The sequence below is a fragment of the Toxorhynchites rutilus genome, chromosome 1 (genome assembly GCF_029784135.1).
Source record: "Toxorhynchites rutilus septentrionalis strain SRP chromosome 1, ASM2978413v1, whole genome shotgun sequence".
In the NCBI taxonomy this organism is placed as follows: domain Eukaryota; kingdom Metazoa; phylum Arthropoda; class Insecta; order Diptera; family Culicidae; genus Toxorhynchites; species Toxorhynchites rutilus.
In genome coordinates, this window is record NC_073744.1 from 17,207,729 (window position 1) to 17,223,394 (window position 15,666).

Genomic DNA, 15,666 nt, shown 5'->3' on the forward strand with positions numbered 1-15,666 from the left:
TAATTTCGGATGGCGATGAAAGATAATTTATAGGAACAAACTTTCTTTAAATCTTACGTTTATTAAGTCTACAACAAAAATTATTCAAGGCTGTTGATCCGCTGCAGCAGCACTGTCAAGCAACTTGATGATTTTTCCATACTGCAAGCCACAGCGAAAGAATTGGACATCCTGAGGCACTTTGTGTCCGCCAGATATAGCCGATCTGATATTTACAATATCATCTCTTTGCCGCTCCTTAAGCCGGGAGATCGAAGCAACCGGCCAAACGGTGGAGAAGAATCTGGTCAAAATGAACATTTTTATGCGGAAGCGTCAGACGAGACCGGCCGTATCTGAGCAGCAGGCAATCACCCAGAAGGAGTAGCTTGAGGTGCTGGTGAAAAACTTCTTTTCGTACTCATAATGAAAGACGAGACGTACTTGGTGCTACAATTCAACGAATGACAAGGGACCGGATACTTTACGTTCCCAGGTAAGCGATGACTTCGAATATATCATTCACATCAAGTTCTCAAAGAAGGTCCTTCTCTGACAGACGTGAAGGAAATGCCCAAGGCGCTCTTCTTTCGAGTCATATAGTAAACTGGGGGATACGAATATAGTACGAAGTGCTTGCCGGAGTTGTGAAGGTGATGGGGTCTTTATGCCGAACCTGGGATCAGCCCATTATGCCAAAAGATCACTGTAGGATGGATCGGCTGGAGATAAACATTGTCGCGAAGACCACCAACCTTCCCAACATTCCCCAGCTGCGCCCGATAGAAAACTTTTGGGCGAATGGCCAAAATAGAGAGACAGACGACCACCAAAGGCCATCATCGGCCATGTTTCAGGTTCCGGCCAACTTCCGTAAGACCGCCCAGCGCTTCATTTACGATACTTCATCAAACAACTCTGCCTCTTCCTGTCGAGTATACACTAGTTTTTCCGGCTTATTTAAAACGTTAAGCCCTGACCGCGCTAGGGGACCAAAGATGAACTTTTCGTTTGACTCACGTTGGTCCCTGCGGCAAAAGGGGACTTTTATAAAAATCATCTTCCAATTTTGTTGCTGTCGCTTCCAGTTGACACTCTCTGAGCAAAAAGCCCAATGTCGGTGCGATGAAACCAGCTCAACGTATTAATCTTTGGATGCATTAGAAGCGCTCTTGAACAGTCTGTAAAATAAAAGTTTTTTTGAGGTTCATCCATTTAAGAAAATCAACATGATCAAATTGTGATACTGAAATATATTGATATCGCGGGACATTTTCGTTTCTTTTGCCAAATGCGGGACGTTTCGCGGGACGGAATCTTACGCGGGACATTTTGTTGAAATGCGGGACTGTCCCGCGTAACGCGGGACGTCTGGTCAGTTTAATCTACGGTGTATTGTGAATGAACCATGTCACACAGAGCGGAGCGGCTTTCAAATGGAGAAAATAACCTTCGCGATATCCGCGGCGGCGAATCCGCTTAATGTGACATCAGCCTAAGTTGGTTGGAGAGCGGTATATGAAAACAGCACGGAAGAAAGCAGAAGGGGAATTATTTGCTTGAAGCGTGAAAGAGACAGACTGATCACGAGCGAGCTTTTGCACAAGCGTATTGTGTTTTGTTTACAAACAAAACACAGTAGACTTCCAAGATGGCTGAAGAGTGGTTTTAGCAAGTTGGCCCACCTTAGGATATACTTCTAGGCGCCTTGGCTGTGCCAGCAAGCAGACCCACCAGTAGCCTAGATATCAGGGGGTAGGCGTAAAAGAACGAACGAACGATTTTTTGACAGCCCCATTTCTGCGAGCACACAGCGTTCAGTGTGTGAGAGAGAGCCGGAGCGAAGCAGAGCGAAGAAAACAGAACCATCAGCGGACAAAACGAAAAAAGCAGTTTGCGTGAATGGTGTGCGGTGATTGACGAAATTCGCCGTCGAAAGTTGGGCAAACATTTGCAACAGAAGCACGGAAACTGGACACTCTTGTGGGGGTACGATCGATGATCGCCGACCGCCGACCGCAGGGAATCGATTAGGGTGCGAATTTGACTGCGGGAAATCCCCGTTCGAAGCGGAGCGACCACGGTTTCGACGCGTTTTGTGTGTGTGCTGCTTTAAGTTGTACGGTGTCGTGTTTTTGTAATGCTCTGAAAACACCGGCGCTCGCCTCCGTGGAACGAATCCGGGAAGTGCTGTGCCTGAAACTTGAGTCAAATCCCTAGGGCGCTTACGCATCCTTTGTTATTGTTATTCCCACTTTTTCAATTGGTGTCCCATTTTCGCCTGCTTGTGAGAGGAAAGTTGGGCCAGTGTTTGCGCGTAGGGCAGGGGAAAAATGGTAAGCGCAGCAATCCATGACGATCTGTCGTAATGAGTTTCAATGTGCTTTTTTTCAGGATGTTCAGCAATTGGAACTTTTGTGCAAGCAGTTCTACGAATCGCAGGATGCACAGGCCCGGTCGGAAGCCGAGAAGGCATTGTATCTGTTTCAGGAGGATCCGGACGCTCTTCCCAAGTGTCAGCAGTTGTTGGACCGAAGTAATTCCAGCTACTCACAGCTACTGGCCGCTACCACGCTGACCAAGTTGGTGTCGAAGAACATCCAAGCGCTAAGCTTGCAGCAACGAGTTGACATTCGTAACTACATTCTGAACTATTTGGCGACTCATCCCAATCTGCAGTCGTTCGTCATCCAAGCGCTGATTGCGTTGCTGGTCAAGATTACGAAACTTTGTTGGGTCGATCTGTACGAAGATGAGTACGTTTTCAGGAATATTGTGCAAGATGTGAAGGAATTCTTGGGAGGCTCTGTCGAGCACTGCATGATTGGGGTGCAGATCTTGTCACAGCTCACGGTGGAGATGAATCAGCTGGCGGAGACGGCGTGCAATCTGACTTTCACCAAGCATCGCAAAATTGCCTGCATGTATCGAGACTTCCAGCTGTACGATATATTCATACTGTCGTGTACCTTGCTTAGTCAGGCGAAGGACAACTGCTGTAAGAATCCAAACTACATGGACGAGGCACAGCATGGACTGTTTACGCATTTGCTCAATCTCGCGAGGAATTGTTTGAGTTTTGATTTCGTGGGTACTTCAGCCGATGAGTCGGCTGATGACATGTCCACCGTACATATTCCAACCAACTGGCGACCGGCTTTTCTCGAGTCGGACTCGGTGAAACTATTCTTCGACCTGTACCACGTGCTTCCGGCGCGATTGTCTAGTTTGGCGCTGTCCTGTCTCGTTCAAATAACCTCTATCAGACGATCCATCTTCAATAACACCGAGCGGATTAAATTCCTCGCCAAGTTGGTGAAAGGCGCTACCGATATACTGAAATCTTCTCACGGACTCAGTGATGCGGAGAATTATCACGAATTTTGTCGGCTACTCGCCCGACTGAAGTCAAACTTCCAGCTGGGAGAGCTCGTCACTGTGGAAAACTATCCCGAAGCGATCCAGCTGATCGCAAAGTTCACCGTTCAATCGCTCCAGATGTGGCAGTTCGCTCCCAACAGCATCCACTATTTGCTCTCGCTTTGGCAACGCTTGATAGCTTCCCTGCCTTACGTGAAGTCCTCTGAGCCTCATTTTCTTGACACATACACACCGGAAGTGACAAAAGCGTACGTTACATCGAAGCTTGAATCCGTTCCGGTTATTCTACGTGAAGGCCTAGAGGATCCCCTGGAGGACACCGGTATGGTGCAGCAACAGTTGGAGCAGTTCTCCACGATCGGACGCTGCGAGTACGAAAAAACCTGCGCTCTTCTGATCCAGCTGTTCGATCAAACCGCCGGTCGCTATCAGGAGATTCTCTCCTCGCCGACCACCGTCAATCATTTGGACGTGCAGACGTGCGAGGGGCAACTGACGTGGCTGGTGTACATTATCGGGGCGGCGATCAGTGGACGGATCTCCTATTCCCACGACGATCACGATTTGCTGGACGGTGATATGATCATTAGGGTGCTGCAGCTGATGACTCTGACGGACTCCCGGCTGCCCCAGTGTGGCTGTGAGAAGCTCGAGTTTGCCATCATGTGCTTTCTGGAGCACGTCCGCAAGGTGTACATTAACGAGCATCTGCAGAAGCTGAAGATGTTCAAGCGTCTAAGCGAGGTTTTGGGGGTGAATGACGAGACGACGCTGCTGACGGTTATTAGCAGGAAGATGTAAGTCGACATTCATTTGTGTTTGGAGGATAAATTCATTGACTCCGTGTTTTTTTTCTAGAATCACAAATCTAAAATACTTTGGCCATTCGGAGCAGATCATCCGTAAGACGCTAGCGCTGCTCAACGACCTGACGCTCACCTTCAGTTTGATTCGACGGTTGATCAAGCTGGACGAGATTCAGTTTATGCTGAACAATCACACAGTAATCTGTTGTCATTCCATTTTTTCTATTATTGCATCATTTCCTTTTTTTTCCCCACAGCGCGAACACTTCTCCTTCCTCGGTACCGGCGCGGTCAGTTCGTTCCGCTGTCGCAGCATGTTCTACACCTGCCTCGGTCGGTTGCTGATGGTGGATCTCTCGGAGGATGTCGAACGCTTTAACACCTTCATGATGCCCCTGACGAACACCATCGAGAACATGGTCGTGATGAGCTTCCCCAGCGAGGAAGCCCGCAAGGAACTGATCGGACTGTCGCGGGACCTACGTGGACTGACACTCGCTTTCAACTCGAAGTATCCCTACATGATGCTGTTCGACTGGATGTAAGATATACTAAAACCAAAATATAAAACGTAAGGCATTCTAATTGGTAACCGTCTCGCACAGTTATCCAGATTACTCGCCGATTTTCATCCGTGCCGTGGAGCTGTGGGCCCACGATCCGGCTGTGACTACCCCAGTGCTGAAACTTTTCGCCGAACTGGTATACAATCGATCCCAGCGGTTACAATTTGAGGTTTCTAGTCCGAACGGAATTCTGCTTTTCCGAGAAACCTCCAAACTGATTTGCTGCTACGGTACATCTGTTAAAACATTTTCAAGTTTCTATTTACACTAACAAACTAAATTACCTCAGGCGAACGAATCCTCTCGCTGGAAGTACCCAAAGAGCAGATCTACCCGATGAAGCTGAAAGGCTACGCGGTGTGCTTCCAGATGCTGAAGGCAATCCTCAGCGGAAACTACGTCAACTTTGGCGTGTTCAAGCTGTACGGAGACGACGCACTGGACAACGTGCTGAACATGACGGCAAAGCTGATCCTGTCGATCTCCCACGACGACATTCTGGTGATTGGTTTTCTGCATTCTGCATTCAAACATAAGAGCACTTTACCAACAAAAATGAATGTGCGATCTCTGTTTCTGCTTGATTTTCTCCCCCTCTACTCTTATGTAGGTCTATCCGAAGCTGTCCCAGGCGTACTATATACTGATCGAGTGTCTCGCTCAGGATCACATCACATACCTGTCCACGCTGGAACCGCCCGTTTTTCTCTACATCCTGGAGAGCATATCCAAGGGTCTAAACGCGTTAGGTAACAAGTGAGGATACTTCTGTTTTCACTCACATCACTTGCTTTTTTTTTAATTCACAGATGTTTTGGTTGGATCCGGATGTTGTTCTACACTCGATTATATCGTTACGTACATTTTCAAACAACTTCAGTTGAAAGGTAAAATTACAATTTCGAAGATCAGTATAGCAAACAATTAAATTGGCATAAAAAGAGTCGACGAAAAAAAAACTTATCACACAGGTTCCACCGAGATTTGAACTCGGATCGTTGGATTCAGAGTCCAAAGTGCTAACCATTACACCATGGAACCAGTTGACACTAGTGTGGCTCAAATTTTTATTTGAGCAAAAAAGTGTGCATAGAAAACTCTTCAATTCTCATTTTCTCCGTTCCCTATAAATAACAAAAGAATGAACACGAATGAATTTTCCGTTCCGTTTCGTTCCTCTCTTCTTTCGAATCTGTTTTTTTTCTTCTCTTGCGCAGAAAAGCACATGCTGCTAGTATCGACATTCCCGAACAAGAAGCTGAGGCAGAGTGTGCTGCCGGAGAATAACGTGTTCCTCAAGGTGATGGAACTGCATCCGGAGATTCTGCAGAATTTACTCTCGACCCTGCTTAACATCGTGATGTACGACGACTGCAAGAACCAATGGTCGATGTCGCGGCCGCTGCTGGTGCTGATACTGCTCTATGAGGACTATTTTAGGTGAGTGTTTTTACTAGAATTTTGCAACCATAATTTTTTTTTTCAATTTAGATTAGATATCTGGAAACTATCGCTCTTTTCTATAAATTGTTCTCAAAATTCGTTGTCTTCCCATTGTCTAGTTATGTTTTTCGTCATTTGATTGTTATTACCTTTACTTACCAACGGTATGAAACACTGAATTGTGATTTCTTAATCATACACAAGTACACAGTATTTTTAAGAATAATTGAAAATCATGCCGAATAAAAATGGGTGGGTTATATCTATGATATAACCGTAAGTTTGATGTGAGACTACATCTGGTTTAGTAATCATTTGTTTGTATTGATTACATTATTGATTTAATGGGCCCTATTCCAGAAAACGAGACGAGCAATTCATCTCGTCTCGTCTCGGCTTCAGTCACTGTCGAGACGAGCAAAATATCCTATTCCAGTACACGAGTTTCATTGAGATGTTTTATTTGGTAGACTGGAGAGACTTCTGTCACTTTTGCTCGGTATGATCAGCGATGTCAGATGTGAGAACATGTTTTTATTTTGAGAAAAACAACAAACATTTTTAAAATTGATCAATCGATACTCTTTTCTCAGTGCCAAAATACTAAAATCATTATAACAACGAATAAGATTCATATATCTTCTGGCTTCATTGATATTTCTTCTACTATGGTTTATGGCATATGGTTTCATCACTCAGACGTTTTGTTATTATGGATTTATTGAAGCCAATGTTTGTTCACCTAATCAACGATTTATCAAGAAAAGTTTCAAATCTCTATGCATGTATTTCCATTAACAGTTATACAATAAAGCAGTCTAGTTTTTTTTTCACATTCATAGCAATAAACTTTGAGACATTTAGGTACGACAAATGAAACGAATTATTGTAAAATGTGAATCAATAGAAAAAACATTGGCTTATCAAAAATGTACATTTGAATTATTTGAACTATTCATTTTCGTTCAATATGATGTGGAGAGACTTATCGTGCCGTGTTAATATATTCAAAATAGTCATCTGGCATCCCTGTTCAATGTTCACATTTGATAGTGTTGTTTGGAAGAGGCCCATTTAAAAATCTGTAATTTTGCAATTACTGAATTGTATTTGGTGGTTGCAGTTGAAAACATACATTGCTTATTGCTTATACTAGTTTAGCCGTGAAACAATTTTTGAAGAAAAACGCGGAACAGAAGAATAACAATGCTTTAAATCAACAAGGTGAACAAACACATTAAACAAACTAGACGACTCCTTTGATTCATCAGCGAGCACGGCCAAACGGTCGTTGAGCCAGGCGAGCTACTCTGTTTTGAGCAGTGCTCGGAAATATCTGTATCACATCAATCTTTTCAGCTGAATTTCCGGCCACATTCGATCATTATACCATTGCATTCGGGATACCGAAAATGAACCAACGCCAAACCTCACAATCACAGCAAGCCACTCACAGTTGATTCATCCAGTTTTTTTTTCATTCTGTTTTTCGTTCTGTTCTGCGTTCACGGAATGTGAGCAAAACAAAATATCCCTAGTTTTGTCATTCATTGACATAAACATACCAGTTCATTCACTATCAGCATCGTTCTCGGACACTGACGAAACGGAGAAATTCGTTGAAGAAGATAAGAAAGTACTGAATGCTCATAATAGTGACAATAAATTAAATTGTTCAAGAATGCAAGGTTTCCGTCTCAGTTAAATTGCTTTCATTTTACATAGTGAATATGCAGTTCCAAATCCATTTGTCAGAAATGCTTCAAAAGAATAATTCCGATGTAAAAAATACCGTCTTGACTCAAATTTCAAACATTTTTTTTTTATTCTGAACACACGAACATAAAATGGTAGTGTCCAAGACACGACCGCAATGGGAATATTTCGAGCTTCCTTTTGCAAACGGATCAAACTATGCTATAGGATTAGCGGACGGAATTGCCAATATCCAGCTTTGGCTGACACAGTTTGCATTCGCTGCTTGGACCGATTCTGCAGAATGCCCCCTCGCCGTCCAAGCCTAAGCAATTCTTAACTGTGAGTGTGCATGCAGATCTTGCTCTTTTGTTGGCATTTCCGCTTGCGCCACCGATTTGCGTTGCCCTTTCGGAGTAACTTCAAAAACAGCTGAATAAGCAAGGCACTGACTCAATGAGAAAATCACACACATATCGGAATATTGAAAATGAACAGTCACAACATTCCTGACAATTCAATGGCAATGAATATATGTGAATGAATTCTCATGACTCGAGCTTTAAGGAAAGCTCAGAGAGCACAGAATGAATATGAATGAACACAGTTGTAAATTTGTTTGCCGTCGAAAGAATGACAGTAGCATCGACAAGCAAAATAAACGCGTTACACTGATAAAAATATATTTTCAATGTTGCTTAACAAGCTCAATATTTCCAAGCTCTGGTTTTGAGTCGAGCTCGGGTTCTGGAATACGAAAACAAACGAGACGAGCGCTCGTCTCGTCTTCTGGAATAGGGCTCAATGACACAATTCTCGAACTCAACACATTTGATGTTCAAGTAAAGAATTTGAAGAAATGCCATGTAGAGATCGTAATGTTCAAAACTAACGCTGGTATTGGTATTGGGTTTCATTTCGATCGGCCAAGGATACGTGAGGTAATGGGCGTGAAGTAACGGCTAGAATTAGATATGGATTTGCTCAGCTATTCAAACTCGGAAATGAGCGAAAAAAATTTACCTAGTCAAAGGTAACCGATGACGGAACGAAGCGGCGAATAGTTTATCCGGTTACTTTGAGCTATCGGCGACAAATGCATTTCCATTTCGAGTGAGCGGTTTACGCACGACTGTTTCGCAGCGGTACATATAAATTGTGCCTCACCGCTTCATTAGTTGCTACACCATATACTGGATTCTTTCTTACACGATTTTCTCGAAATTACGCGATTTTTTTATGCTATTCGCTTGAAATTACGCTATTTTCGACCAGGCCTGGAAATTTTCTGCGTGCCCACGCAGAAACGTGAGCACATGCACAAACAAAGGCGTACACACGCACAAATACGCACGAGGCGCGCGTTACGCTGGAGGGTGCTTCCTAATCGGTTCACGTCTCGACAGGTGAGAAAATCTGCGAAGGTGGTTGTGATGGATTGCGCCTCAAGTTGAAGGGCAACTCCTCATCGGTACTCGTCTCGATCTGTAAACGAATGCTGGAGAGATGGTAAGTAAACGGTGTTTTGAACAACAAAATGCGTGCTGGCAACGCCTGATTGTGGACCGGAAGGATGATCACTGTGAAGGTCGTTTCGACGGAGCGAGAGTCTAGGAGGATGTCATCAAACCGATGCGTACCCCACGAGAGTAGCTGTGACGGAGCGTGCGTCATGATGGAGGTAACTACCTTATCGGAGCTCCGCTGGGAAGAGAAATCTCCCGAGGGTGGCTGTGACGGGTCTCGACGGGCAAATGGATTCCTGCGCAACGAACAAAAGCGCAGTGGAGAACAACGAGTTGTGAACATGAATATGGAGAAAAAGGGTAGGAACAAGCGTTGGAATCAGCGTTGGAGACTCGTGAAGTGCATGGCACAGCTGCCCTCTGAAGTAGTCGCCTAGATGTGGTCTCGGGGGGAGAGAGGCAACGAATAGAGGGCTTGGTTCTAGTGGGTGAGAGCCACACTCATCGTCTGAGTTAACCCTTCCCAGATAAGGCTGGTAGAGCGTTCCTCACCTCTTAAAAAAACGCATACAAAACGCGTCCCGGCGTCGGGACCCAGAAATTATGAATAGTAGCAATCACATCCCAACAACCAATGGAGAGGATTATGTATTCGCGAGAAGCGAACGAATGCAGAGGTCACCTGTCATTCGAGTGGTCACTACGAGCACAAGCAACACAGAACAACAAGAAGTGTTTGCTGCTCAAGTACTCCAGAAAGATCTTGGCTCTGTACAAAGCCAATTGTTTACGCTGACTTCAAGCGCATCCCAAGAAGGTCTGCAACTTGGTAGGTTCAGCATCACGTACGTTAGAAAGAAGGTTAATGAACTTTACGAGTTCTTGAAGGACAGAAACAATGATCATTCATCAAATTCGTCGTCATGTTTTCTGAACGCGAGCAGAAGGAACTGCAGATGAGAGTAGAGGGTGCTGAAAAGGCTCTGCCCGAGGCCAAGGAGAAAACCTGTCGACATACTGGAGACCAGTCTTCCGTGTTTCACATTGAACACTGGGTACGAGACGAACAGTGTTCTCCCTACTCTCGCAGTTTTATGTTTGCAGACCAACATTATTTTTTGTACCCGTTGTTTAAGAATGTGTCATGTTTGTTTCCCATGATGTTCAAACATGATGTTCAGTTTCTCTCGCATTTTCATCCCAAGCAACAGCAGTGTGTAGAGTAAAAGAAGCGAATTAGACAGCACACCACCACCACTCAACACACGGTGTGTTGGTGCGTTGATATGAAAAGGGAAGGGAAACATTTATCATGACAATGGGTGCTTCATCTAAAATTTTGGGCAAATAAAATACACCTCTTTAACTGTTCTAAACAACATAAGTGTCAATTGATATCAGAGTTCTTCACAATTGATATCATTATTCAGTCCACGCATCAATTTATAAATTGAATTTATGTAACATCGGCTATTATCAGCTTTTTGAACAAGTACTAAAATTGAATAAAGCGTGGCGGAGATGTTTAGTTACTCACATCAAAATACCACGAATTGGTGTGAACTTTCCTGAAACTGCATCTAAAACATATTTTTGGGTATTTAACTATTTAGCCAGTATTTGTATGTCGTCGCTCCGCTGCGCACTCGGTTCCGTAGACTTCAATTGGCAACATACACTATATACATATTTCTATTCCCTTGTAATAAATTTAAAAAAACAACTTGTTGAACGACTCTCGTTTTACTTTTTTACTATATCAACAAACTTGAAGGAGGTTTCAGAATATATATATATATATATATATATATATATATATATATATATATATATATATATATATATATATATATATATAATAATATAATATAATAAATTTAAATTACCCAAATCAGTGATTTCAAATTAATACTGTTAAGATAAAATCAATTATGCTGCGCTAAACTGAAAAATATCCCGTTACTCGCGCCAGCTTCTTACTATACTGCACAAAAAGGCATAACAGTCCCATTTACATTTTACCAAAATTGAGTTCTCTTTGCATCCATTTTTCCATCCTGCATTCATTCCAAGCAAACGCTTCCAAACCATTTTAGAAAAATGCATCCCCAGAAAATTCGTTCCCCCTGAAAATGAGGGTTAAACGCAAATTTAAATGTGCATGATAAATCACATTTTGTTCAGAAAATATGAAAAATACCAAAACTAGTTTCATAATGAAATAATATTTTGGAGTTTGCAATTGGTTTCAACTGATTTTATGCGTTTGATGCAGAAATTTTTCAGAAACATTACCCTGCAAAATGATTTTTTTGGAATTGGTTTTTTGAACGCCCTAATGAAACTTTCATAAAAATATCAACATGCATCTAAAACTATTTTTTGGATAATTATTTATTTATTTGGCCAGCATTTGTACGACGTCGCCCGCTGTGCAGTAGCTTCCCCAGACTTCAATTGGCAACATGCACGCAAAAAAATCTCATAGAAACTTCTCTCTATTCAGAGAATGTTTTCTTTGCACGAAACCAAGGATTATATAATCAGACTTGCAAAATGTGCATGAACTCATAGCCTCTTAGTTCATGCAATTTTTGTAATGCGAACTAAATTTCAAGTTCGTTTCTGTGAAAAAGTATTCTACGAAGAAATATTTTAGGATGAATAATTTCTTTCCGTGCGTGAAAAGAAACGAAACGAAAGCAATGAATACTGCGACATCGGGTGATATGTTTGTACATGATGTTCGTGAATTATGAACATCGTGTTTGTTTACAATGTTTATGTTTGTGTATCATTGTTCGCGTTTGGGATAGACATTCAACACTAGCGAAAATCATGTTTGAATTCAAACAAAGACATGTAATTTTCACATCGGGTGGACATGTGTAAGTGTTTGTCGGAAGACTGCTGGAGACCCCGAAAGCTCCTCTGAATTCGCGATCGGACAAGAGAAGGAGGTACACATCAGGGAAGAAGAACCCCTGAAAAGGCCAAGATCTGAGTAATGCGAAAGAAGACGAAAGCAGTGGATGGCGTACTGTCGATAACCAGACAGAAAAACGTAAAAAAACAGAAGGAGAAGAAGAAAAAAGTGGAACAGGAGAAAAAGACACCCGTGCCTCGAGTGTAGCGAAGCAATGGCGAAGACCTAGCCGTTGAAGTGACAGTAGGGGTGTTGTACGCAGCAATCCTTCGGAAAGTGAGAGACGATCCGGAGTTGTAGGTATTGGGCGAGAACGTCGTGAAAACGCAGAAAGGCGACATTCTCTTCGAGTTTAAAAACGATTCAGCGGCTAAGAGTTCTGCTTTTGAACAACTCGTAGAGAGGTCGTTAGTCGGAGGCGAAAGTGAGAGCTCTATCCCGGTATTCCATCATCAAGTGTCGGTATCTGGACGAGACCACGATCGTGAAGGAACTAAAAAGTGCGTTGCAGTCACAACCTTGGTGGTGTGCCGATGACAATTCGAATGAGAAAGGCGTACGGTGGGACACAATCGGCCTCAATACGGCTCTCGATAGAAGCTGCGAACAAATTAGTGGAGAAGGGTAAAATAAAAGTGGCGTGGTCTGTGTGCCCGTTGAAAGCTACCCCTCGTGTGGCCGTGGCGTGCTTTAAATGCATGGGCTTCGGTCATCAGGCGAGAAACTGCGGTGCGGTTCAAGTTAGGTTCAGTTTTTTAGTCTTCATATTCCAGATGTTTCGAGTTTCATTTTAAATTGAACAGGTTGATAGATTGTGAATTCCAGATTCCTAATTTCAAATCAAGATTCAAAATACTTAGTTCCAACGGCGCGGAGAATTTATTGTGATCAATGCCAACCACCGGACTCCAACTGTACTAGTTTTTTTTTCGCTTCCAGGCAACTTCGAGAGAACATCGTCCACTTGCAGTCCATCGAAAAGCAGCAAGCGATGGCATGCCTCTTTGACACCCTGATGGATAGCATCGAGCGGAATCTACACATTAGAAATCGTGATCGGTGAGGAAGAACACTTTATGAATTGCTTTCTTGTGTCGTCAGCCTTTGCTCACTTTTTCCTTCTTTGTGCCCTTCCAGATTCACCCAGAACCTGTCGGCGTTCCGACGCGATCTCAACGACTCGTTCAAGTCCGGTAACAGCCTGGTCAGCAACCCATCGGTGAACGAAATGGTAGTTTCCTAGTAACTTTAGCAAACACTTCTTTAATCACAGCTGTCCTCGTGTCTCCTATATATGCATATATTTTACACATATACACGTATATGGGCCTACGATTATTAGAGTACCCACTAAGTCAAGCCAGATCGTTAGTATATGCAAAGCAGAAATTGAGTGGCTAGTGGCTGGTCGGATGGCTGTAAAATGGCAAAATGTGTTGTCTGAGAGCATTGATTGTGATGTAGCAGAAAAGCGTTGAAGCGAACAATAAAGTTAGTGATCAGTTTTAATGCACGCGTACGACAGGTCCTGTACAGATTTCCAACTTTGAATTATGTTTCCCTTTTATGCGGTATTGGAACTGATTACTGGCTAATGCACTGTTGGGGAGAGAAAGTAAATAAGAGCAGAAACAAGAACAATTTGGCATTTAATATCTAGGACGCGTTTCGGTTTACCTCTCGAGGGGCATAAATCATTCATCCATTTTCATTCCTTCTATCAATCAAACAATCAAATCGAACCAAATCTGGATCACTTTTTCACATTTCCTTCCTTATTTTCTCCGCAGCTTGACTAACGCGTGCGCATTTCGTCCTGTCCTTCATCTCTCGGGTGAAGAAAAGGAACATTGGGACCCCTCGACCTCCCGGTTTTTTTTCGATTTAGGTTACCTCTGTTACCCCCATTGGTGTGCTAAAATTGGTCCCAGAAGTATCCCGGAAATGTCAACCACTTCTTTTTCACTTTTTTTTATTGTAATTTACATGAACTGCAACTTGCATTTGAGCAATTTAAAGTCGATTGATTATAATCGACACTGGAGAGTGTGTGAAGGTGTGCAGAAATGGTTAGCGAGAGGGAATGATCCCCATGAGGAGCGTATATCCTCTTTTTTTCTGCGGAATGTGGACAGAAAAAAAATTAAAAATTTAAGGTGTGTATGATTTTCTTTTTTTTTGCATCAATGAATGAATGCTCTCGATTTAATTTTTCCAAAAGAAACTGACAAACGAGCGTATATTTATAGTTTTTAGTAGAGTAAAATGTCCAGCTGAAAGATCTTCTCATTTGAACGAGAGGATATATTGTTACATAATTACACACGTTGGTAAATAAGTTTATATGTGAAACGAAGATAGTAAACAGTAAGTGGAAGTCAGACAAGCCCGTACGTTAGATTGGTAGGCAGGTAAAACAAATACTACATGTAAAAAATCACACACACGCACTCCGCTATGAAAAGAAAGCTAAACATCCCGATTAGTAAAAAAAAGTTAGTGTAAAAATAATATTCCAATCAAAGGACAGCGCTTGTGAGAGAGAGTGTGTGGAAGATATAAGCAGGTATAAAAAATACGAAAGAAATTAACAAAAAAAAAAGCATCGTGAGAGTAAACCAAGAATATAACTTTTAAGCAAATTAACTGAGTTGTAAAATTGTGCGTTTAGCGAAATGCAGGAAACAATTATTGAGCCAGACAGAGGTGGGTCCGCAGAGAGAGAGAGAGAGAAAGAGGGTGGAAATAGAAAGTCGGTATTAGATTTTTTACACGATTGCAGTCCCGGTCAATGATCCGAAAGCCTTGGAAGTAACGCTAAGAGTGACGAAGTGAAAATAACCGTAGAATGAAATTGATTTTAAACATAACGTTTGCATTAAAAAATGGACGAAAATTGCACTGACGAAACTACCCATGCAGCATCAATCGTAGTAACCCGTTGAGTCAGCAGAACCAAAAATTGACAGCTCTATTAGTCGAACTCCAACCGTGATGGCAAAAACAGTGAAGCTACTTCGATCAGAAGTGTACACGATCAAAGCACTGTACCCCGCCGCGTCGAAAACGGACATCGTGCGGCACTCTGTGGACGCCGGATACGCCCGTTCCGGTATTTACAACATCTTGGCACTATTGGGCAACAATCAGAGCATCGAAAGAAAGCCCGGTTCCGGACTGCCGACAACCCTGAGCGACAAGAACCTCCAAAGGATGCTGAAGAGGAAGTGTTGGGAGGACATCCCACCAACCATCAATTGGCGTTACCAAATTTGCCAGCGGGGCTCTCCAGCTGACAGCCGTCAGCTTGACAGATGCCGCCGCGGCTCTCGGTTTACATTGTCGTCGACAACGACAGCCATCATTGGAACACAAGTAAAAAGATTTGCGATTAGCAGCTCGCG

At 42.9% G+C, this 15,666-nt stretch overlaps 1 protein-coding gene and 1 non-coding gene across 3 annotated transcripts; one reads left to right on the forward strand and one right to left on the reverse strand.

The window, feature by feature from the left end:
• Positions 1-1,784: 1,784 nt before the first annotated feature.
• LOC129761732 (exportin-7) lies at positions 1,785-15,026 on the forward strand. 2 transcript variants are annotated; one of them, XM_055759474.1, is made up of 12 exons: positions 1,785-2,315; positions 2,374-4,157; positions 4,219-4,363; positions 4,424-4,707; positions 4,772-4,962; positions 5,022-5,233; positions 5,343-5,481; positions 5,542-5,619; positions 5,950-6,172; positions 13,202-13,321; positions 13,400-13,493; positions 14,053-15,026. In XM_055759474.1, the coding sequence occupies exons 1-12, from the start codon at positions 2,313-2,315 to the stop codon at positions 14,059-14,061; spliced, it is 3,282 nt and encodes a 1,093-aa protein (XP_055615449.1). In that variant the 5' UTR covers positions 1,785-2,312; the 3' UTR covers positions 14,062-15,026. The 2 variants fall into 2 exon arrangements, with proteins under 2 accessions (XP_055615449.1, XP_055615448.1); XM_055759473.1 differs by having other exon boundaries at positions 13,400-15,026.
• Trnaq-cug (transfer RNA glutamine (anticodon CUG)) lies at positions 5,702-5,773 on the reverse strand. Its single transcript has one exon. It is a non-coding gene; the product is annotated as a tRNA-Gln (tRNA).
• Positions 15,027-15,666: the final 640 nt, after the last annotated feature.

Excerpts from the sequence above, each read along its gene's own strand:
- LOC129761732 (XM_055759473.1), top strand. Across the intron at positions 5,234-5,342 it reads TCTCCCACGACGACATTCTG|GTCTATCCGAAGCTGTCCCA; the intron begins GTGATTGGTTTT and ends ACTCTTATGTAG. Across the intron at positions 5,620-5,949 it reads CAAACAACTTCAGTTGAAAG|AAAAGCACATGCTGCTAGTA; the intron begins GTAAAATTACAA and ends TCTCTTGCGCAG.